This window comes from Temnothorax americanus, unplaced genomic scaffold (genome assembly GCF_048541705.1).
Source record: "Temnothorax americanus isolate GAGA-0224 unplaced genomic scaffold, ASM4854170v1 Scaffold47, whole genome shotgun sequence".
Lineage (NCBI taxonomy): Eukaryota > Metazoa > Arthropoda > Insecta > Hymenoptera > Formicidae > Temnothorax > Temnothorax americanus.
The window spans coordinates 654,348-678,139 of record NW_027509624.1 but is presented as its reverse complement, the minus strand read 5'-3'; the positions used below and the strand labels follow the sequence as shown (position 1 = coordinate 678,139).

At 37.0% G+C, this 23,792-nt stretch overlaps 1 protein-coding gene, 1 long non-coding RNA gene and 1 pseudogene across 3 annotated transcripts in view; all 3 read left to right on the top strand.

The window, feature by feature from the left end:
* The window catches only part of LOC143903431 (disintegrin and metalloproteinase domain-containing protein 10), a 60,797-nt gene extending 51,281 nt beyond the window's left edge, over positions 1 to 9,516 (top strand). Inside the window, exons 10-18 of the mRNA XM_077416998.1 lie at positions 294 to 422; positions 550 to 718; positions 870 to 1,039; positions 1,627 to 1,794; positions 1,885 to 2,012; positions 2,095 to 2,209; positions 2,287 to 2,421; positions 3,130 to 3,354; positions 3,474 to 9,516. Coding sequence (XP_077273124.1) covers positions 294 to 422; positions 550 to 718; positions 870 to 1,039; positions 1,627 to 1,794; positions 1,885 to 2,012; positions 2,095 to 2,209; positions 2,287 to 2,421; positions 3,130 to 3,354; positions 3,474 to 4,337 — 2,103 coding nt within the window. The 3' untranslated portion in view covers positions 4,338 to 9,516. The remainder of the gene's footprint in view (positions 1 to 293; positions 423 to 549; positions 719 to 869; positions 1,040 to 1,626; positions 1,795 to 1,884; positions 2,013 to 2,094; positions 2,210 to 2,286; positions 2,422 to 3,129; positions 3,355 to 3,473) is intronic.
* Positions 9,517 to 12,726: 3,210 nt separating this feature from the next.
* On the top strand, positions 12,727 to 23,095 carry LOC143903466 (CTP synthase-like; annotated as a pseudogene). The gene is made up of 10 exons (XR_013258721.1): positions 12,727 to 13,693; positions 19,056 to 19,226; positions 19,319 to 19,404; positions 19,677 to 19,808; positions 20,272 to 20,436; positions 20,546 to 20,833; positions 20,924 to 21,015; positions 21,135 to 21,433; positions 21,520 to 21,627; positions 21,738 to 23,095. The product of XR_013258721.1 is annotated as a CTP synthase-like (transcript).
* On the top strand, positions 14,262 to 15,378 carry LOC143903427 (uncharacterized). The gene is made up of 2 exons (XR_013258716.1): positions 14,262 to 14,907; positions 15,261 to 15,378. It is a non-coding gene; the product is annotated as an uncharacterized LOC143903427 (long non-coding RNA).
* Positions 23,096 to 23,792: the final 697 nt, after the last annotated feature.

Sequence of the window (23,792 nt, the reverse complement as noted above, 5' to 3'; positions counted from 1 at the left end):
TAATGAGAATTACACTAAAATATATTAAATTATAACTTAAATGTATTAAATTTTAGACTTTAAAGAAATCTACAATAATTTATCTATCCTTATGTGTACTGATCGACGTTACATTTGAAGCATGATCCTATTTATGGCGATCAGCTGATCCATTCCGACAAAAAAATTGATTTTTTATGATGTGATTTCTTTTCGCGACCGTTGAACTGTAAATCGTCGCGAATATGAAACTTAAGTTGAAAAAAAATAAATCAATAAAAAATAAAAAAATAATTGTCGAAATAACGTTGCAGCATTACCGTGGCAGCATGAAATCACTGAATACCGGTATAGTGACCCTATTAAATTACGGGAAGCACGTACCGCCTGCGGTCTCTCACGTTACTTTGGCTCACGAGATTGGCCACAACTTTGGCTCACCGGTACGTACATACTTCCGTCGCGTTCAAAACGGTGCGTTCTATATTCCGCGGCCTTTTTATACGATGTTGTCCAGTCAATAAACGAATGACGCTCACGTCATACATCTCATTGTTCTTTCGCGACCAGCACGATCCGGAACAATGTACACCGGGCGGCGAGGACGGCAACTTTATAATGTTCGCCCGTGCTACCAGCGGCGACAAACGCAACAACAACCGCTTCAGCCCGTGCAGCCTGAACGCCATAAATCCCGTGCTCAACAGCAAGGCACGTTCGCCAAAGGGATGCTTCACCGGTGAGTTTTATGCCGTGGGAGCAACGGCGAACGCGATATATCGCGACGTCGCAACGAAACGAAATTGATCGCACCAGCTCCCATCTGCTCGTCCAATTATTCTATCCCCGTTTGCTCTAACCCTGACAGTACTTTGCATTGTTTATTGTAGAACCGCAAGTATCGTTGTGCGGCAACGGCGTGGTAGAGGAGGGCGAGCAGTGCGACTGCGGCTGGGAGGAAGATTGCAGAGACTCGTGCTGCTTTCCCCAGCGCCGTTATCCGCCGCCCACGGAGACCCCGTGCACGCTCACACCAGGCTCGAAGTGCAGTCCTAGTCAAGTATGTATGACGCTTGTAAAAAATGCGAGTTGGACTGTATTGTCGGGGGAATTTTAGGACGACTTTTCTTGCTCAAAATTTAACCCGGACCTTGTAGCCGCGCTTGTGCTTTTTCAATCTTGAATATTAAATGTTAAGCGTTCAAACGTCCAAATTTTTAAAATGTCTGTTTATTCAGCTATGTATATTTAAATGTTTATTTAGTTGTTTAAATATTCTAATAGCAGAATACGTATATAAAAGTAGTATCTTTAAAATGTGCTACATTTTAATCTATTGTTTATGAAGCCATTATATTTTTAATATTTGATAAAATTTCTGTTGCACGATTAGGAGCATTTAACGCAATGAATAAATAATGTTTAATAACTTGCATACAGTATTTCATGCAAAAGATATTGAGATTCGCTGATGCACATTTATCGCTCGATGTTCGTTTATTTTGTCGAAAATATTAATTAATTTAAGCAATATCTTGTTAAATTTACTTTAGGCAATTTACTCACAGATATGCATAACGTAATTACGCGGCGCATCGTGCGTATAACACGACGTAATTTTGACGACTCTGTTTGCTTTTTTTTCAGGGTCCGTGCTGTACTGGCGAGTGTGAGTACCGTTTCGGAGAGAAGTGCAGAGATGACAACGGCTGCCGCGATGCGAGCTTCTGTCACGGTGATTCTCCGTATTGTCCGCCGTCCATTAACAAGCCTAATAAGACCATCTGTAATCGTGAACTGGTTTGCTTCATGGGGGTAGATATCAGTCCTTAAAAACCGTACACGTGCTCTTATTAAATGAATAAATATAATCTGTTTCACGTGCGCGAAACTTGTGTTTCACAGGAGTGCACTGGCAGCATTTGCTTGGCATACGGATTGGAATCTTGCCAATGCATACCAGGCCCGAGCGATCCGCCGACGAAGGCTTGCGAGTTATGTTGTCGACTTCCCGGGGAAAATCAACCGTGCCTGTATGTTTATCTCGTATTAAATATTATTTCGTCGATCAATTTGCATAAAAAATTTGTTAAATTCAACTACTTTTCTTCGCAGATCGTCTTTCGACTGGAACTCCCCGCCATATGATATTCCCGACATGTTCTCGAAACCAGGAACTCCGTGTAACGATTATAATGGCTACTGTGATGTCTTTCAAAAATGTCGTGAGGTAAGTGGAACTTGGTCACAGGAGATAGTGGAAGATATTATAGTGGGTAACGGCGTTAATTAAAATATTTTATTCAGGTTGATCCAAGCGGTCCATTAGCAACTTTAAGGAAGCTCTTATTATCCGACGAGAGCCTCGCTACTTTCAGACGGTGGGTCGCTGAACATTGGTATGCAGCCGCTCTGATAGTTTTAATAGCGATATCGTTGCTGGTAAGTATAAAAACATCACCTACATTTTCTCTTAAATTCATGTACTTGATTATTTATTTTAAAAATACAAATTTAATTAATTTTTCTGTTGTTTATTATATCTTAATTTATTATTTTTAATTAATAAAACTAGTTTGATGAGATTGTTGCATTAAACAAGTCTATAGAACAAATATATTTTTGTTAAAATAAGCGCAAGAAACAATAATTTCATATAATTATATATGTTAAAAATGTTCAGAAACGACTAAGGAAAAGAGATAAATACAATGCTGAGAGTAAGTGTAGGGACACATGCATAGTAGGCTATTGAAATCTAATAATATTTGTTGTAAAATAATTGGATTAATTGCTTTTTACAAAAATTATTTGCTATTGCATTGTTGTACCTTTCCCTCTGCGGTACATTTAATTAGATTACTGATTAAAGTATCACGTAGAAGCAAAAATTCTTGTGGCTCCCGTATTCTAGATAACATAAACTTTAATTAAAGCTTTGAATAAAGTAGTGATTTGAATTTCTATTGTAAATTATTTTTTATTAATAAAATATTGCCTAATAAATATGTAAAGAAATGTACATATATATATATATATATACGATATAGTATGTTATTTTTTTGTATTTCTGCTAATTATTGTCAATGAAAAAATAAATAAAATATAAATTTATTTACAAGCACGTAAGATTTCTTTCTTTTCTTTTAGGTGGCCAGCATGAGATTACTGGGCAAACGACCGGACCTGAAGCTAAAGTCCGTCACGATAATCCACAGTTCTACAACGGAAACGGTACGGCTTCCACCGGAAGGTACGGAAGGAGTGACGGTGCATCCACCGGCACGTGCCAAACTTCCTCTTAGCAAGAAGGTCAGAGAAAAGAGGTGTCATCGCAAACATAAAGATGGTGGACACGCGGACAAGTCTAATAAGGTAAAATTAATTTAAATAGAAAATAGACTTGTTTATTTTAATTATCGATGTATTAATATATTAATTTGATATTTGCATCTCGGAATTTAAATTCTTAAGTTTTCCGTTTGCATTTAAAGGACGCTAAGAAGAAACAGCAAAACCAACAGACGAAGAGATCATCTACCGGACAGGTGGACGATTTTGCGCGAAAAAGACCGGCCGAAGTCGCGGCTGCTGCAGCGCAGGAAAACAAACGGAAGAAGATTACATCGGTTAGAGATAAAGGACAAAGTACCAGCAATAATCCGGCCGGCGGCAGCGGCGGCGATAATGACAAGAGGAAGCGTAAGAAGACACATAGAAAGGAGGTGATCGACTATTCGGCAATGCAAACGGATAAGGAACCAGAAACAAACGCTGATCCTAAAAGCAAGGTGCGCTCTTGGTTATTGGCATCTTCGCAATGTCGACCAGAAATCGATGCACGGACCAAAGTCAATGGTTTGCCGAAAAGCAAGTCGACCCCGGTGGGTCTGACGGTTTGCGGAGGAGCAGTGGGGTCCAGAGTGCCGGTGTCGAGGCAACAGGCGTTGACATCCACTCGACGTCCTGGTGCGGAAACCGGAAGGGTTGGTGCGGAACTGAAGAACTCGTCGAATTCCCTCGCCAGGAAGGAACGTGCGAGGCTTCAGGTGGTGTACAAGCCGCCGTTCCGGTTCAGCGTAAAGTTACGCAAGTCCGATAAAGTGGCGCAGGCACCGGCCACAGCTGTAAATCATACGAATAGCAGAACGACGAAACTGCCAAGGACCGGGGTGCTTCTGCGAACGGTCAAGAGGAAAGATCGAGTTAGGATAGGCAGAGCACGACAAATCGCTCCTACCGGCATCGGAAACAGCGGCGGTGATCTGCCGGAACCGGCCAACTCCGACTTGCACACCGTACCCTCCGATCTGGAAGTACTGCTATCCGAGAGCGAGTTTCTCTTCTCGGACACGTGACCATGGATTTCGATATTATTTGAGTTTATTTCGAATCGCTACGCGACTAAGTAGGTCTTGCATATTTTCATCCCTTGTATTCGAGCCCGAGAATAAATAATACTTCAGGATGCGCGGGATGATAGATAGTTTCGCGTTGAATAGCTAGCTCGTGCGTGGAAAAATCCCGTCCGAGAACGTGGAAGGGAAGATTCGTTTAGTTGTCCGATTTATCGAACAATCTTGGTTCGTTTTTCTTTCAACTGTTCGCTCTATAAGCACACGTCGCAAAGGCGTGACATTGATTTTCGTCATTCTTCCTTTCCGCATCTCTAGAGTGGAGCGATAGCGCGGCGACAGATTATACGTTTGCGAACGTTCGCGCTGTGATCGGCGATGAACGTTTCTCACGCGCGATTGCGATGAACGGAATTTGCGCTGACGAACGTATAAAATGTGTCGGCGCTAGTTTTTCAACGATCAAGCCAGTTTTCTTCTTCCAAAGAAAGGGGCCAAATCCATCGTTTAAAGTGCGACTGGTGTAAGCGCCGCAAATATATAAATATTGATCTACTCGTCTAATATTTCCCGGAACTATGCTATGAATGCAGATTACAATTCGTTTTCGATGGTAGCTTTAAATTTTCAGGGATCAGTGCGCAACATTAATCTCAAAATGCAAACTCGGTATTTTGGGACGTCGAAAGTAATGCTTTATCTTAAAGTCTCTTTACACTGTGCCTGTGCTGTTACTCTGTACCCTCTTTTCTGACGCTTAGGGAAAATCACGTCTGAGAAATGGCGTAGTTTTCATTTAAATGGCGATATATCGGTCGTAAGAGGATGACATAATTGCGTCGGCAGCCTTGATTGACTAACTTTTATTAGTCGCTCCCTTTGAGATTATAGCCCTAGTTATAATGTAGTCGTAACAGACACTACATTACGGTCGTTGCTATGATACGGCTATAAGATACTCTATATTTTAACCCTAGCTGTAACATAGCTATTATATACTTTATATTATGGCCCTAGCTATAATATAGCTAAAATACATTATAAAATTGCGACATTATATCTTTAGCTATGATATAATTAACACGTAATTCTATATTATAGCTATTGCTATAATGTAACGTACTAGCTAGGGCTATGGTATCGACGCAGAGGAACAAAACTTAATGTACCACGATCAGAGCTGATCTGACATTGATGGAAGAAATCGTAGAATGTCAGGCAAGTTCCGAACAGATCGTCGAGAGGGTCTCTTGTTTCTTCGCCGCCCGATCTGCCTGTAACGTTAAAATAACGTTATTATTCACTCGTGGTTCCTATTGTCGACAATTTCTAATCGCATCTCGTGAAGGATCTTATCGGATATACTTTGCATCTTCAGTACATCCGTGAGAATCACGAGACGAGCCGACAACGGATATTGCTTATATTGTTAAGACTATATATACAAAATATCTTCAGTGACACCCATTACGCCGACTTTTGGCGATTTCCGTTGCTCGTGATTGTTAACGGTGGAGACGTGGTGTTTCTCTTATTTCATACTCGATCTTCAAATGTTGAAATCCAATATCTGGTGCTATCATTTGGTATACTTATGCCTCTTACATGTCTGACCGCATTTCTGAATGTAACTTCTATTTGTACATATGTTTTATCGCTCAGACATTCCTGTTCGCTCTGCAAAAGATAATTGATTAATTAGAATCAATAGATAATTGTTCTTTTATAATTAAATTTCTTTTATCAAACAAATTTCTGCAGAAAAATATCCATATAATCAAATTTACTGTACAATACTCAAAGTAGAAGAAAACATTTTTAATTCCAAAATTAAATTGAGGAAATACGGTTACCATTTGCTTCGTATTACAAGCGTTTTAAAATTCATACATTTACAAAATCGATTCTGGTTAATTGATGTTCTTTTGCAACGCATTGTCGAATGTATTTGCCGAGTTTAAGTTCCTTGCGCTCGCGACACGTGCACTCGAGCTAAAAGCATATCTCGATACAGAGTATCGCGTGTTCGCGTTTCACGAGTCAGCTTCATGTGCATTCCTTTCGGGTGTGTCGCCGCGATCCCCTTGAGCTGCCCACGATTTCACCCATGGCGACAAACCGCGATAAGCCGGCTCGGTTAATCGTTATGAAATCAACTAAACTAGCTCTTATTAGCCAACACGTATGAGTACGGTTAATGCATCCTCTTTAAGATCCGTTTACGATCGCCGACTTCTCATACCACCGGCTTTACGTGTCGAGACTATGAGGAGTCGCTTTGTATAATAAAGTAACAAGGTCGGATCGATACGGACTCGATACTCAAGGATAATAACATTAATAATATTAATACGCTCGTTGGCGGCATTCATTTTTGTATCATTCCTTAACAAGAAGTATTATTCAGCGGGAGAACGAGAGAGATAGAGATAACGTAAAAATAACTAGCTACATTTTACGTATAAATTACTAAATGATAAACAGGGTCTGATAGGTTTCTTTTAATTTGATTGAAGCTATTTTACTAAAATTATTAATATGGCTGCGTACTTATATAATTTAACACGTAAGCAAGTCGTATTTAATTTAAAATATACACTGTTCGAAGTTAAATGAATTAACTTCTCCGGCGAGGGAAAGTTTTATCTCCGAACCATGTACTATTTTGAATTAAAGAAAGCTTATCGCTAATTAATTTTATTTCGTTCTTTATCTTTTCAAAGAATGTGTCAATCAATTATTAAAACTTAGCGCTATATTTTATTGATACGCAATTGTTAAGTCAGAAGTTGAAGCCTAATTTGTTAAGTGAGCGATATTTTAACTTCCAGAGCTCATAAGAATATTTATAATTATTACGTATATAGGTAAGCTAAGACTTCGCAAAAATTGTGCTTTGTCTAATGCGGTAACTATACGTGGCCAACCGTGTTTTGTACGTCCATAATTAGTTCTACAACTGCGAAGCTGGGTGTTCATAATTCAACAATTCGCCAGAGAGATCCGCTTGTGCGCGCGTATGTGTGTATGTGTGTATACACATACATACACACGTTCCCGTAAATGTACTTAATTCATAAGAAGATGTGATGTTACTTTTACATGAACCCTTAGACAGAATTGCTTAAATTTTAAGGAAGCGTGCTTTTACTTTTAAGACCGAGCTGTGTTATATCCCGTCTTAAATTAATCGGGAATTGAAATCGATGTCATTTCGATGAGTTAAATTCTTGATGCTATATCGTGGATTGAATAAAATTTAATTTAATGGGATTTATTTCCTAAAATTGGACGCATTCTATAAAAGGGGAATTTATCTTAACGTAATTCTTAACTTTGAGAGTAAGAAGTTAATTTTTAATTTATAAGCTATTTGAGATATTTGAAAAATCAATACGTTTTACACATTGAAAACAGAAGAGAATAAGAAAGGATGAAGAAATCGGCTTCGCACATCTGCAGCATTTAAATCCACTGAAATCTCAGTTCAATTCCCGAATCTTTAACCAGTTTAACCGATTATGAGCCATGTCGCGCGATTCACTTTGTTGTGCCTAGTCGCTGCGCAGAAATCGCTACGAATTCGCGTGCAAGCGCGGCGAGCGTTTAATCCATATTAATCCGAACACTCGTTAACTTCGTTCGTACCCCGTTGTGTCTATATATGCATCTATACATATACATATATATACACATATATTGTGATACATACTTATATATGTCGTACAAGTAAGTAGTACGTATTCCGCTTTGGTCGTAAGATTTGCGTTACAATCTAAAGAAAAAGGAGGCAAAGAAGCGAAAAGAGGGCGAAAGCAAGAAAGCGTGTAGCTTGATCGTAGAATCAGCAGGTAGACAGCAGAAATATTCAGATATTTGGACAATGTGTAGATGATAAAACGTAGCTGTTACCCTTGTGTAGTCTACCGAGAGACTTAGTCGCGGCGAAGTGAATCAAATTCGTAAGTGCGTATTGTTACGCAATTAACAGTTTTCTAACGATCCTATATAAGAATTCGGCGAGCGCGATGGAGAACATATACATACGAGAAGAATTTTGCGCCATTTAGAGATGTCGACGGACATTTAGCAATCGAGAAAATAATTAATTAAAAGCGAAATCAAAGCGAAACGTTCACTAACAATGAGAAACGTGAATGAGTTTAGAAAGGAAAATAGATAACAATCTGTTTTAAATATCACATAACAACGTATGTCCGTATTTTTTCGCACGTTTTAGCATAGTAACTTAAACGCAACTCTTTATTCAACAACTTGAACTATACGCACGATATTAACTACTGTACTTTATTCTTAGTACTAAATTAGAAAAAAATAATTATAGTTGTACTGTTAAGAGAGAAAACCAGTAAGAGAATCAAAAACTTTTCACGAAACATACATACTTTAAGGAGAAAAGATTGGCGTTAAAAGGAATTCTGATTTCTATTCAAATTTCTTAACCGAATAAAAACAGAATAACAAAGTTAAAAAGTTTCCTTCTGGAAATTAGATTCCTTCTAACTCCCGTTTATTTTACACGGGAAGATTGATTTACTTTTGTAAAAGGATAGCAGCGCTGATCTCGAAGACTGTCGTGCGAATTATCTAGCAGGGAAAATTGCTGGTGTTGCCGTAACGGCGTATAAAACCTTTTCCCGTATGTATGTGTGCTCGTCGTATGATCTGAGAAAGCATCTTAGTTCAGTAGTCGTAGCTGAACACACTATTTTTGATCCGCGAGTGACGATAGGGCTGAGCCGACTAGCAACCCACCCAACAAATTGATTGCTCGTACCTACAGTTAAATGCCGTAGTCATTCCCGTTAAGCTCGAGTGCTTCTTGTTCCATTTAACGATTAGTGGCGGGGTATGGTGGGATCGCACGTGTCCCCCCGCATGCCAAATGACACAAGACACAACACTCGGATCCGAACAAAGTCGAGGGCACAAGTGGTCTCGATCCGAACCTATTCGGAATATTTGATACGTCCGAGAGGCGAGACTGTTATTATTTTAATTCTTATCGCGAATCACATAAACTTATAATTGATATAAGATGGGGCTGCTGTATTTTTACACGGACTTTGTACAAAATATAACGAAGGAGCTCTCGCGGGAAAACCCCGCGCCGGCGAGATATGTACATACCTGTATACCAATAAATACTAGACGAAATGTGGAGGAACGAAGAAGCTACGACCGCGCAAGAGAAAACGAGCACGCACACGTGTGTGGTATATAGTAAAGTACGTTTTTATTTAGTACATGCAAGCCTCCTAAATAAAATAATATGTCCGGATTTTTATGGAGAAATAGAAGGGACTAGTTTTGGGACTGAGAAATACTCGTTATAAATTAAATATGATAAAATTAATAGAATTACTTATAAAATGGCGTATGTTTTAGACGTCAAATGAATTTTCAGAATTCTCGGTTTTCGCACTCGTTATTGCGCAGTCGTGATCTTCAAACTTTATTAGCATTATTCTATTATTTACTTCTTGAATATGATATGCTTTTATTATATACTATATAAGCAGATTTTGAGATTCTAATCAGATCACATTGGACATATATGTGCCGTTCCGTAAAAAATTTCCACGTCCTAAGGATCCATAAGATTTTTTAACAATTTAAAGATATGTTGTAGACAAGTACAGGTAAGAAGGAAGCGTCAGAGTCAGTCGAGGATCGTCACTTGTCCAATCGATCATCAAAGTCAAGCAAAGTGGGCGCGGTATGCTCGGATGGGTGACCGACCGGCTTGAGAGAGCAGTTTTTTCAGATAGACGCGCGGTTGTACGCACATCCGATATATAAAGAAACAGTTAGGAAAACGGTTTTTATCTTTTACTAGAACGTACACTGGAAAACCTTTATCGAAAATGTAGGTAGCTTCCGGCATCGTGAAGAATTTTAAATACAAAAGAACCATCGATCTTGGATAAAAAAATATATCTATACAAAATACAAATGTTCTAGATAAGCTTTGGGAATTATAGAAATTATTAGCAACAAACTAACAAATCCTCTTAAGTCAATTTAATCGATATTAAAATAAAAATCGTTTAAATAGAGGAAGATTCTTATATGTTTTTATTGTTATTTTTATCGTAATTAGATTCTAATTTTTTTTAATTCTAAACATATTGATAATTCTATCTTTTTAAAATTCTTAAAATTATTTATATCTTTTATTCATAAAAATGGTTGTACATCAACATATTTAATTGTTTCTCATTTAACTGTTCAAGTTTATTGAGTCTCATAAAATTTTTGGATTGACACAGTCTTTCTTGAAATTTTGTAAAGTAATCTCTTCCATATGCGTAACTGAAAATGCGAAACGCTTCTAATTGGTTACGCGGAAAATACATGCCATGTGACTTCAGCCTAACTCGTCTCGTGTATTGACATATACAACCCGATAAATAAACCATATATATCCCTCTCTTTGACCTTTTGACTAATCCTTCTCTGCAGTTCTTTTTCAATTTTTTCTCCAAACGACAGAAGAATTCTTTTCAAGGCATTTACAGAAGAACCCTGCGCAAACAATAAGTCCCAATCGTTTATAGGACCTCTCCAAAAACCTTAAATTGCGCGCTCCGCGAACACACTTTTTACGGGCAGTATGATTCGGGATAATTATTAAGATGTGGAAAACCATGCAAGATGTCTTCTTTTTTTTATTTGCCTAGTGTTTATCCATGGAACGATTAATACAACCATCGTCGTCGGGATCGAACGTAAATATGACGAACAGAACCGCGAGTTAAATTTCCCATTTTTACCTTATTCTCCGCACGAGCTCGGGCCGACTATTTTCACGATCTATGCGATCTAAAATTTCTAGTTCTTTAACTTTCCTTTTTGGTTACTGTGACAGACATGGAACCGGTACCAGTGATGGAAATAACTAAAGCGGCGAGTTTTGCCGATATAAATTCGGAGATTCCGCGACGTGTCGAGACGAAGGCAAATATCAAGCTGTCTGTGAAAGACGATCACGTTGAAAAATCAATCGCTTCCGATTCAGAATTGATGAAAATTGTGGAAGAAGATAGCACGCATTCTGATGAATCCAGGATTATCAGCAAGAAAGAAGGCTCGAATTCAAAGGACAGTCATATACTTTTAGACGCATTAACGGGTGGCAACTCGGACATAAAAGAGGAAAACAGTGCCGCGCCAGACATTAAAACGGAGAGTGCAGGTAAAAAAAAAGTATTTATTCAGTCTTTTATATTTTTATTTCACAGGACTGAAATTTTAACACAAATAAATAAATAAATAACTGCACAAGCTTTACCTAATTAGCTAAGAAAACTGATATTGGTGATCCCGTATCGGAGAATCTCAAATCTGGATCGCCTGTTAACAACGTTCAACAAAGAATCAAGCATAACCAACGTAAAAAATGAAGTCTCCGCGCTTCCGCAGCCTTTTATAATACCAGAACTTGAGACATCGATTGACCCAGCTGAATGCTGAATGCGATTGTTGGAGCATATCGAGCATTCTCAATGTCACATCGATTCGAGATTAACATCCATAGAAGCGCAAATTTTTGGTATATATAAAGACATTGAAAAAACGCGTATTAAAACGCATTCAACAAATGGTCATTCCATGCGTTTTAATGTGCAGCGATGGAAAGCGATGGACTCGGATGAACTCGTATCGGATCCGCTTGTTCAACCCCGTACTAAGCGGACTGTACAAATGTTCCTTCGTGACTTGAATACGGTCCGGAAACTAGCAGCATTGTGTTGAAAACGTAGTTCTCAAACTTGAGAGTATTTTATACAATATACTTACATCTTACATGCGTGCAGATAGACGATATAGATAGTATAGACATATAAGTAACGTTTCTCAATTTGTTGTCAATATAAAGGTAATTATTCTACCGTACTAGGAATAAAATTCGATTATTTAAGATAACTGTTGAATCTTTTTGATTTCGCATTTAGAATTTATTTTAGAGAATTGTAACAATATTTGAAAAGAAGTAAAAAGATAAAATATTTTCAAAGTCGTTTGTTCGTTTATCGTTTGTGTGTTTCATGCCTGGTGCTTCTATGGGACTTTTGGAAATACAGAATAATAATGAAATTTTACAATTGCCAAACGGACTGACTCGTGCACCAAAGAAATGTTTTTTTTACTTAATAGGCGGCAATAAAGCTCCTGTTATCAAAGTAGGAGATTAGCGACCAAACGAGCATCGCGGTGTAAAGTTATTCCATCAACAAGTTCGAATTTGACAAGAGAAAATACACATTACATCATTACATTATAACATTAGATCGATCAAAGGAAGGTATAAATATATGATTGTACTCTATTACATTTAAAATTTTATAAATTTATATAAATTTTGTCGATCTTACAATCATTAACTCATTACGCGTGGGATAATTAGCAATTGGGCGAATTACAAAGTCGATCTGTATATGGATGTTCGAGTTCGTAAAGCTACTGCCAGATTATGCGTAATTCCATCTTTCCTTCTCGATTCTTATTATCACGTTCTTCTTTCTTTTCTCGTCGTCGTTGCTTTCATAATCTTCTTCCCACCGCATTTCCTTTTACCAACTTACTCTTACTCTTCACTGTCATCCCTCTTTCCTTTTGCCCGCGCTCTGATCCATCCTACACACCTTTCTTTTTAATCTCTCTACCTTCTCCTTCAATTCTTTTATCTCCTTATTTTGCCCGCCACCTTCTTCCTTCTCCTTCCTCTTTTCTACTTACGTTTTTATTTTCCTCCGCTTTTCTACTTCTGTTCCTCACTCGTAATATCTTATGCCAGCACGTACTTACGCTTCTCGTTCAGGCACTCTAATGGCTCTAATGGCACGTGTCCCGCGGTCCTGCTTCATTCGTCACTCGATCCGTACTCGCGCGGGTACTCGTGTCGTTCTGCGCAGTTCTGCGTTCCGTCCGATGCGCTTCTGGTTTCCGGTCCGTATGGTTCAGTGATCCCAAGTTCCAAGTTCATTTGGTTCCGTATTTCCGTCCAGTCGCCAGTCGGCCAGTCGGGGTTCGGTTTCATTCAATTCAGTACGCTTCGGGGATCGCAGGAGACCGGACCGTCTGGACCGCGGAAGTGTGAGGACTTTCGCGCGCGTTGCGAACGAATCTCTCTCTCGCGTGGTGCACGTCTCGTCTCACGAATTAGCAGATGAAGTACATTCTGGTGACCGGCGGGGTGATCAGCGGCGTGGGCAAGGGTGTCGTCGCCAGTTCGTTCGGCACCATCCTCAAGCACTGCAACATCCGCGTAACGTTCATCAAAATCGATCTCTACCTTAACATCGACGCTGGAACCTTCTCGCCCTACGAGCACGGTGAGCAGCGCGGCGCTGTGACGTCACAACGTCGTGAAAATCGGCGGGATATTCATCTAGCGGGATATTCTCTCTCAATTTTCCGGAAAACTCACACCTCGGTGCCGAATGCCGATCCGAACAATTGCGGGGCGTTTTGATAATTCGAAACTTAGCCCTCTCCCCCCCCCTTCCCCGCCTGATTTCTCTCTTCATTATCGTCGCGATGTTTTACGTTCGAATTATTTCCTAGCGAAGAATTACTTAATTATTACATTTTATTCGAAAGATCGATGAACCGCGGAATCGATGAGGTTAAATTCGAATGGTTTTGTCGGCGCCGAAATTCCGTCCGTTCGCCCCCGGTCTTTTCGGCGCCGACGACAAAGAGAACGGAATCAATTTGCCGTCCGAATGGAATGATCTGACTTACAGTTGTGTGATAAAGCGCGAAAATCGGCCGATCGAACGCCGCGACCCGGCGATCCTTTTGTGGCGGTAAAATTTCCAGCCATGTGCCGCGTCGCCATTTTCTACGCTATGTCGCTGTCGTCAGTCGTCAGTCGTCACGTTGTTCGACGTGTTAAGGGGAGATATACACCTAGCATGGTCAAAAAAATCGATTTTTCTTTTTTTGCATTTTCTTGAAGCTTGAGGTCTCAAAAATATCTGATTAAAATTGCAAGTCAATATCTCGATAAATAACGAAGTTACAGCCGAGAGAGTGAACCGTCTCCGAGAGCGCAACAAGCGAAAGCTAAAGGAGAACTGAAGAATTTCCGTCACAATTATTCAGCATTGCCAAAAACGGTGTTAGATTCCATCAAACCAATTTACGAAAACCTCAGCAATAACAAATTGTTGGAACGCTGTGTTGGCGGATACACACAAAACAGCAATGAGAGCTTCAACCAACTGATTTGGAAGATAGCTCCAAAAACGATGCACAGCGGGGCCAAAATTGTTAACATTGCTGCATTTCTTGCAACATGCACGTTCAACAATGGTGTCACGTCATTGTTAGAAGTCATGAACGTGTTAGGAATATCGGTCGGATCAGGCGCGCACTTGTACGCTGCGCAAGAAGACGAAACTCGCATAGCGAAAGCCGAGCTGCAAGCGCAAGAACAGACGAAAGAAGGACGAATACGGCGCCGACAACAAAATTTAGCCAATATGAACATTCCGTTGACTGCAGATGACCTACACTGTGGAGCTGGTATCGATGATTCCATGTAAGTTGACAAATTTCATGATTTATTCATTCCCAAATTTTCAAACGCGTTTTTCTCAAAACCACGTTTTTCAAATCGGTACCCAAAATTTCTCGAAAACCAATGAACCGATCGCCTTGAATTTTTTTGTGGTTATTCTATACATCATTATCTAGTACTTGTCATAGGATTTTTTTTTCGTTGCTTAGTTTTTGTTTTATAGGCAAAATAATAACTCATTTTTTGTCGAAAAATCGCTATGTTATGTTCAAACGTCCGCCATTTTGTCATAAATCGATATTTTCAAAATCGGCTATGACAAGTACTAGATTATAGTATCTAATTTAATAATCTTTTTGGTTTTTTTGTTTCAGATGATTTTTGAAGAAACGCCAGTGGGTACCGTTTACCCGGATTTTTTTACGGCGCTCCAAAGGTTATACCACAACCTCGTCAATTTTTGATTTTTTTTAATAAAAAAAATTGGACATATTCTTGAATGTGTATACTTTTAGATAGAAAAACTCCCAATCAGAAATTTCAAATAGTTTTCCTTAAAAAAATTCGCAAAAATGACCTTTTTTTCGGCCTCCTAGGTGTATATCTCCCCTTAAAGCCCGTCCAGACGAACAACCGCATGCAATGACGCATGGAACGTAACGCATAGATAGAAGATTCTTGGATTTTAGGTTCGATTCGTGTGTCTCCATGCCTGCGCTCTACAGAAGTACAGAAACGTCTTTAGAGCGACTCTGATTAAACTCCGATTAACTTTAATCAGCGATTAATGTGTCCATTTCTACCAATGCCGATTAACTTTAATCTCGGCTTAACTTACTTTTTATCCTTTTCTAATTTTAGTCCCGGTTTACAATAGATGTTTTTAAGCCTTAAAACATTGATCAATTATACAGTCGAATTTCAGCAGAATAATCAACTGCGATTGGTCATGATTTGTGTTTATTTCTATCTCAACGTAGATTAACTTTAATCTCGATTTAACTAAAACTTACTCTTTTTATCTTCTTCTAATTTTCAAAACTAAGAAAAGATACTTTAAGTAAGTTAAACCGAGATTAAAGTTAATCTACGTTGGTACTTAAAAATAAACATTAGAAAAAGACAAAAAGTAAATTAAATCGAGATTAAAGTTAATCCACATTGGTAGAAATTGACTTTAATTCAACCGGCGGGATCCGACCGAAACAAAATTTCTAATCTGATCCTCTTTCCATATATCGAAGAATGTGTCAAGAAATAATATTGCTTGATAAGTTAATCGTCGATTAAATTAATCGGAGTTAGATCCAAGTCGCTCCCGGACTCTTTCCGGTTGCATTTTCGGTGCTCAATCACCGCAGTAGAATGATTTAGCTGACAAGTTAGCGAATCTCGTTATCGCTTTCTAAATTTATTTGTTTCATCCGCAAAAATGTAAATGGGAAGCGGAAATTTTAAATTACAATATTGTTACCTTGATAATGTCGCCTGCATGCGAAGAATCCGTTATACTTTTTAATGTTTATGTAATAAACAATTTTTGTTAGGATCAAAAGGTATGAGGCTTACCTTTAAAATTATGTTTTATTTGTGATTATATTGTCGTTTATTAAATATTTTTCTGCAAAATATATCAGATATCGTCAAGTTGATCAATAACTAAAATATCATTATACTAAATTAAATAAACTCATATTTATATAAATCTTGAACAGAAGAAAAAAAATGCAAAAAATATAAATAAAAGGAAAAAAAGCTAAAGAGAAAAACACAATTACAAAGGACCCCGCACACATCGCATGGAAAAATGGCCTTCCGTCGAACTTGCTGAAATTGTATAGTACGATGTAGTTTATGATGTCCTGATCAAAAGGTCCCAATGGGCCCGAGGTCAAAAAATGGACAGTTTTCGAGATACGGGGGGGGGGGGTCAAAGGTCAATAATAGTGCCTCATTCAAAAATTCTATTCTTTGTGTATATCCGTATGTGAGCAGTGTTTTTGTGTGCGTATGTGCCATTCTGCGTATGTTTGTGTATTTGTGTGTGAACGTAGCTTCGTAATATACACAAAGAATAGAATTTTCGAATGAGGCACTATTATTGATTTTTTATTCCCCCCCCCTCTCGTATAACGGAAACTGTCCATTTTTTACCTCGGACCCATTGGGACTTTTGATCAGAACGTCATGAACTACATTATACATCATACTACAATTTCAACAACTTTGACGGGAGGCCATTTTTCCATATGATTGACCTTTGACCCTCCGTATCTCGGAAACTGTCCAGTTTTTTACCTCGGACTCATTGGAACTTTCGACAGAACGTTATGAACTACATCATACTACTGTAAAAGGATGGTCGAATAATTCGAAAGAGATGACTCTTGGGAATAATCTATATTTAATAGTCTTCGGTATAATGGTGTTTTTCGGAACGAACGTAACTGCGACTAGCTCGACTGGACTCTTCTCAAGACTCGACTAGACTCGACTTGCACGGACCTGCACGACGACCGTTGAAGGTCTAGGTACGTGAAACCTGAGTATTCCAGTCGAGCCAGTCGCAGTTACGTTTGTTCCGAAAGACACCGTTATACCAAAGACTATTAAATATACATTATTCCCAAGAATCATCTCTTTCGAATTATTCGACCATCCTTACACTACAATTTCAGTAAATTCGACGGGAGACCATTTTTCCATGTGATATGTGCGGGGTCCTTTACGGGGTCCGTTAAAGTTAATTTAAAGAATTTTTGTTAAAATAAAAAATTAAGGCTTACGTTTAAAATTATGTTTTATTTATGATTACCTTATTGTCAATTTAAATATTTTTTATAAAAAATTAGATATCTTTAAATTGACTGCGATTAGGATAAGATTATTACTGAATTATTTGTCCTAATATATATAATATGTTCAGGATAGTCTTCTTGTTACATGTTATCCTTATTGTTAAAGTACAATTACATTAGTTCACTTTATACGGCGAATTGATGGTAGAAAAGAAAACTCGTTTCTTAAATTTATTTAAAAAATGATTTAATATATATAAATTTTTCTTCTACAAAATAACTGCACGCTCGCGATTACGTCTTGTCACGTTGCTGGCCAACGACCGTCTCCCTTACATCTTTCCATTTTTGTTCCAATTATATTTCTCTCTCTCTCTCTCTCTCTCTCTCTCTCTCTCTCTCTCTCTCTCTCTCTCAAGTCGATGAGATTAAAGAAATAAATATACTCGTCAGATCTTGTAAACAAATTAAAGGTCTAACGATATTCTCATATAGCCAACAACATTTTTATTTTATTTTTTAAAATTTTATTTTTGTTTATATATATATATAATCAGTAAAGCCCATAAATTTTTAAAGTTATATATTTATAACATACATTTGAAGGAAAGATATCCACATCTTATTTAATTTTTTTTAAGTATAAAATATAAGATATTAAAGTAAATTGAAATATATTTAAAACATCTTAGGCTAATGTGTGTGTGTGTGTGTGGCAATACAAATGGATTATGACTATAAATAGAATTATGGAGACTTATAGCAGTTATGGAGGCTCGTTATCAAGGATAGCGGGATAAAAACATGATGGGTAATTATTGTTGGTCTTTTCCAAGAGAAACGGACCCAAAAGCTTATAAGCAAAAGTCTCATACACACATTTTTAATATTTTGAATTATAAATGAAATTATTGCAAACATAAAATGTTGTATTCTTTTATTTTTATACTAGCTGTTACTTTTTTTCCTGAAATTGTGGTACTTACTATTTATTGCAACATTTTGAAATTGCAATAGTAGCATTTCTAGACCTGTGGAATTTTTCTTGTTAGTATATTCGTATTCGGAGCAATAAAAGCAATATTAGGAAACAGTCTTTGGTCATACGCGAAAACGCTGTAAACTATGCATTATGAACGTTTATGCTGGTATAGTTATGTTTGCTACTTGTTAAGAATGGTTTCTATATAATTTCCAATGAAATATGATGCTTATCATCTATCTCATTGTTCAAGCAGTTATCCAGTAGGTATTCCTGGAAAGAAAACATTCTTATGTTACTGGTTTCCTGTAGACGCATCCGCTTTTGTTTTTGCACCTTTGCTGTCTTTCTTTTCTATAAATGTACAGTCTCTCCTTACTGTGAAACAGGTGAAGTTTATGTACTCGACGATGGCGGGGAAGTGGATCTGGATTTCGGTAATTACGAACGTTTCCTGGACATCACTCTTCGCAAGGACAATAACATAACGTCTGGAAAAATTTATCAGTACGTTATTACGAAGGAGAGACGAGGAGACTACTTAGGCAAAACAGTAGAAGGTTACAAGTTTATTTATAATATTGCAGATATCCAATGAGTACGATGTGTTATATAAGCTGATGAAAAGCAATATTTCGTTTCTTATTTTTAGTGGTGCCCCATTTCACCGATGCTATTCTGGAATGGGTGGAAAAAATCGCGAATCAATCTGTAACAAAAGATGAAGCTATACCAGAGGTATAGTTAATACATCAAATTATTATTAATATTATTATGTACAATTAGATAATGGCACAAGATTATTTAGATTTACGAATATAAATTTTAATAATATTTCTTAAATAATTTTTGGTAATTATGCAAGATCACTCAGGAGGGTGACCTTGACAACATATCTCAAAGTCATTGAAATTGGAGAGGAGGCCCCTTTTATGCATAATTACCTAATTTTTATACGTATAAATTCATAATAATATAATTATTCTAATTGCATGTTAATAATTTTATAGGTGTGCATAGTGGAATTAGGAGGCACAATAGGGGATATAGCTGGAAGGCCGTTTGTAGAAGCATTCGGACAATTTCAACGTAGAGTGAACAAGGAAAACTTTTGCGTGGCCCATGTGTCTTTAGTGCCGCAGGTAACTGTTCCATGCTTTACGATCTTTACATTTCCATATAAATATTTCTTTTACAAGTGTGTTCAATGATAAGTGCACGAATAATTTTTACAAAACTCCGTGAGCAATTTTTACGGGACCAACTTCTTCTGAACAATTACACTGGTCGACATATCAAATGTGGATTGGGGTTCTCGAGTCATTTCCTGTAAATTTTTTACCACTGAATCCGATTCTGTCATTTTTCTATCACATCTGTGGTTTTGGAAAAAAATTGAGGATATATAATTAAATGCTAAAAAAAAACATAGATCATTTTTTGACAAATGACAAAATAGGTGATGAAGCTGACGCGATAGAAAAATTTCACTGATAGATTCGAATTCAGCGGCCAAAAATTTACAGGAAGTCGACTCGAGAAATCCAATCCGCATCTGTGGTATGTGTTACCAATCGGTGTTGTAGAAATATGATTATCTTTTAGCCAGAAAAGCTGGGTGAACACAAGACCAAGCCGACGCAAACTAGTGTCAGAGAGCTACGAGGATTAGGTTTGTCGCCCGATCTTATAGTCTGTAGGTCGGAAAACCCCATTGACAATAAGATCAAAGAGAAAATTTCAAAATTCTGCGATGTGGCCCCGGAGCGGGTAAGATTAGAAAATATATATTTTAGTATATTACAATATCGTTGCAGGATATATATTGTTATGAAAACATGAATGATTAACATATCTTTAAATTTTACGACTCAGCCAGGTTATAACTATTCACGATTTAACATGTATATATCGAGTGCCACTTCTTATGGAAAATCAAGGTGTAATAGAAGTCCTCAATGAACAATTGAAACTGAATATCGGAGTGCCGCGTCCGCGTTGCTTTATGCGAAAATGGCGGGATCTAGCTGAACGCGTGGATCATTTGCGGAAAGATGTCAACATCGCTATAGTGGGTAAATACACGGAACTCGAGGACGCCTATGCCTCCGTTACGAAAGCGTTGCAACATGCTTCCATTGAAGCCGGATATAAATTGAATTTGACGGTAGAGTGTCGCAATTATTAAAAAGTATATTGTATTTATGCTATACACGCTACGCACGCATGATTATATATATTGGATTATTGTTTACAGTTTATAAAAGCTACTAATTTAGAACAAACTGCATTATCGAAGAATAAGCCAGAACTATATCACGAAGCTTGGCAACAGCTCTGCGAGAGCAAGTAAATATGTTTCAATATAATATTATTATATTCTACTTCTCGATATATGTTCATAATTCTTGATCATATAAGATTATATAATTTTCGATAGAAAATTAAAATGTATTCGTTGCATCTAGCGGCGTTATTGTACCGGGTGGGTTTGGAAAAAGAGAAATGGAGGGAAAGATGAGGGCCTGCGAATGGTGCAGAACGAAGGATAAGCCGTTCCTTGGCATTTGTTTGGGCTTGCAAGCGGCTGTAATTGAATTTGCGCGAAATGTCTTACATCTTAAAACGGCGAATACCACAGAGATCGATCCGGATACTAATAGTCCCGTAGTGATAGATATGCCAGAGCACACTCAAGGTATGATGGGTGGAACGATGAGGCTGGGCAAAAAACAAACACGATTCTACAACAATAATTCTATTTTAAGTAAGTAACAAGATTTGTTGAGATTGTATGAGTTAAATTTTCTTTTCTCTAGCGATATTTTTAATTTATAACCGTTTATTCTTCAGAGAAATTGTATGATAATAACGATGTTATAGAAGAAAGACATAGGCATAGGTATGAGATAAATCCAGATTACGTCAATGATTTAGAAGCAGCTGGTTTAAAATTCGTAGGTGAGTTAGATCGCATCTCTTAATAAAATTACAATCTTTTTTTGTTAAATATAATGCGCGATTAGTGGTAAATAATTAAAGTAATATGAAGCAATCAAACATTCTTGTAGGTCGTGACGATAAAAATATACGAATGGAAATTGCCGAATTGGAAGGACATAGTTATTATGTAGCTACTCAATTTCATCCTGAATATCTATCGAGGCCGTTAAAACCGTCACCGCCATTTCTCGGTTTAATTTTAGCCAGTGTGGGCAAACTGAAACAGTACTTAGCGCGAGAGGATGTAAATTTTCACCACTCCAACTGATCGATAACGAGTCAGGTAACGAGTCAAACAATGAAAGAAAGATAAAAATTAATGTATATTAAACACACACACACACACACACACGTGCGCGCGCGCGCGCGCGTGTGTGTGTGTTGGCTTACAACTGCACATCGTTGTCAGTTTTTCTTTTATTTCTCCCCCTTCTTACGCATGGTGCCTTTTTTTCACGTTATAACTAGAATATCTCGATAACCGTTAGACATAGGACCCATGTTTATATGACTCTTTTTACTTAAAATCATCAATATACTATCATCTTCTGGAATATTGCCGATTCCTGCTTAAACACCCTGTGTATATTAAACATATGTTTAATATACGACCTAGCAAATACCATAGTTCAGCATCAAATTAAAGGAGATACGGCAAAAATGTTAGTGAAGTTAGTCATAAGCGAACAAAGACTAGACTAATTACGTTTGACATACCGAACGAGGACTGCACGGAACGTGATCTATTGGATCAGGCACGTGTAGCGTGCAGCAGATTAAATATTTTATTACCTGATGAAACACGAGTCTTCTTGGTGAATAATCCCGAATCGGACATAAAACTACGTAGTGGAGGAAGGTCGATCTAGGATGCAGTGGCGTGCAAAGAGAGTTGGCCGCTCGCGTACAAAAATAATTTCGCCGCCTCAATAAAGTGTGCATACATTTTATGCATTTTTATATATTAATAAATAATAGAGATAGATGAAATTTATACAATTGATAAACTCCAACAAAATACAATAAACTTTTATATTTTATTATATTAATATTTTATTATTACAATAATCAATATATTAAAAATCAATATTACAAAACAGTTTTTACGAGCTTTTTGCAATGCAAATTTTGATATTAAATCGTATATCTATTTTATTTAATATTTCGTGTTCTATATAGATATTATTGATAAATTTTCGAGTCGTTCCTGCAGCATTGTGGATCGTACAGAATTTTTATAATTTTTAATTTTGTAAAAAAGCATTTGCTCGACGATACTGAAAGTGTCAATAATATTCTTGTAGCAATAAATATATTTGGAAATGTTATTTGTATATTATTTTCAAGTATATATCACAAAATATAGAGGTTTTACTAAATGTTTATCTAATTTTAAATCTAATTTTAAAGATTTAATTCCATGATATAAATCAGTTCCATCAATATCTGATTCACTTCGTTTCTTATCAAAAAATTTCAATTCTAAGTTTTTACAATATGTTAATAATAGTTCATCAGAGATGTCGTCGAAGTTATACATAAATCCAAATATATCGTTATATTCTTTAAGTATTTGAAACCTATCTTTGACAGACGATAATGCTTGATCTAATATATATATATATATATATATATATATATATATATATATATATATATATATATATATATATATATATATATATGTATTTGTATTATGTATACACATACATACACACGCTCCCGTAAATGTACTTAATTCATAAGAAGATGTGATGTTACTTTTACATGAACCCTTAGACAAAATTGCTTAAATTTTAAGGAAGCGTGCTTTTACTTTTAAGACCGAGCTGTGTTATATCCCGTCTTAAATTAATCGGGAATTGAAATCGATGTTATTTCGATGAGTTAAATTTTTGATGCTATATCGTGGATTGAATAAAATTTAATTTAATGGGATCCCTATTGAAAAATCTCTGATGAAAACTCATGTGACAATACAGGTGGCAATTCATGTGTTCACAAATGTGACAACTCATGTAATAACTTTTGTGAAATCTCGTACCAAAACATCATGTGACATCTCATTTTTATATAGCAAAATAATTAAAAGATATGTAAAAAGTTAATACAAAAGTTCTTGC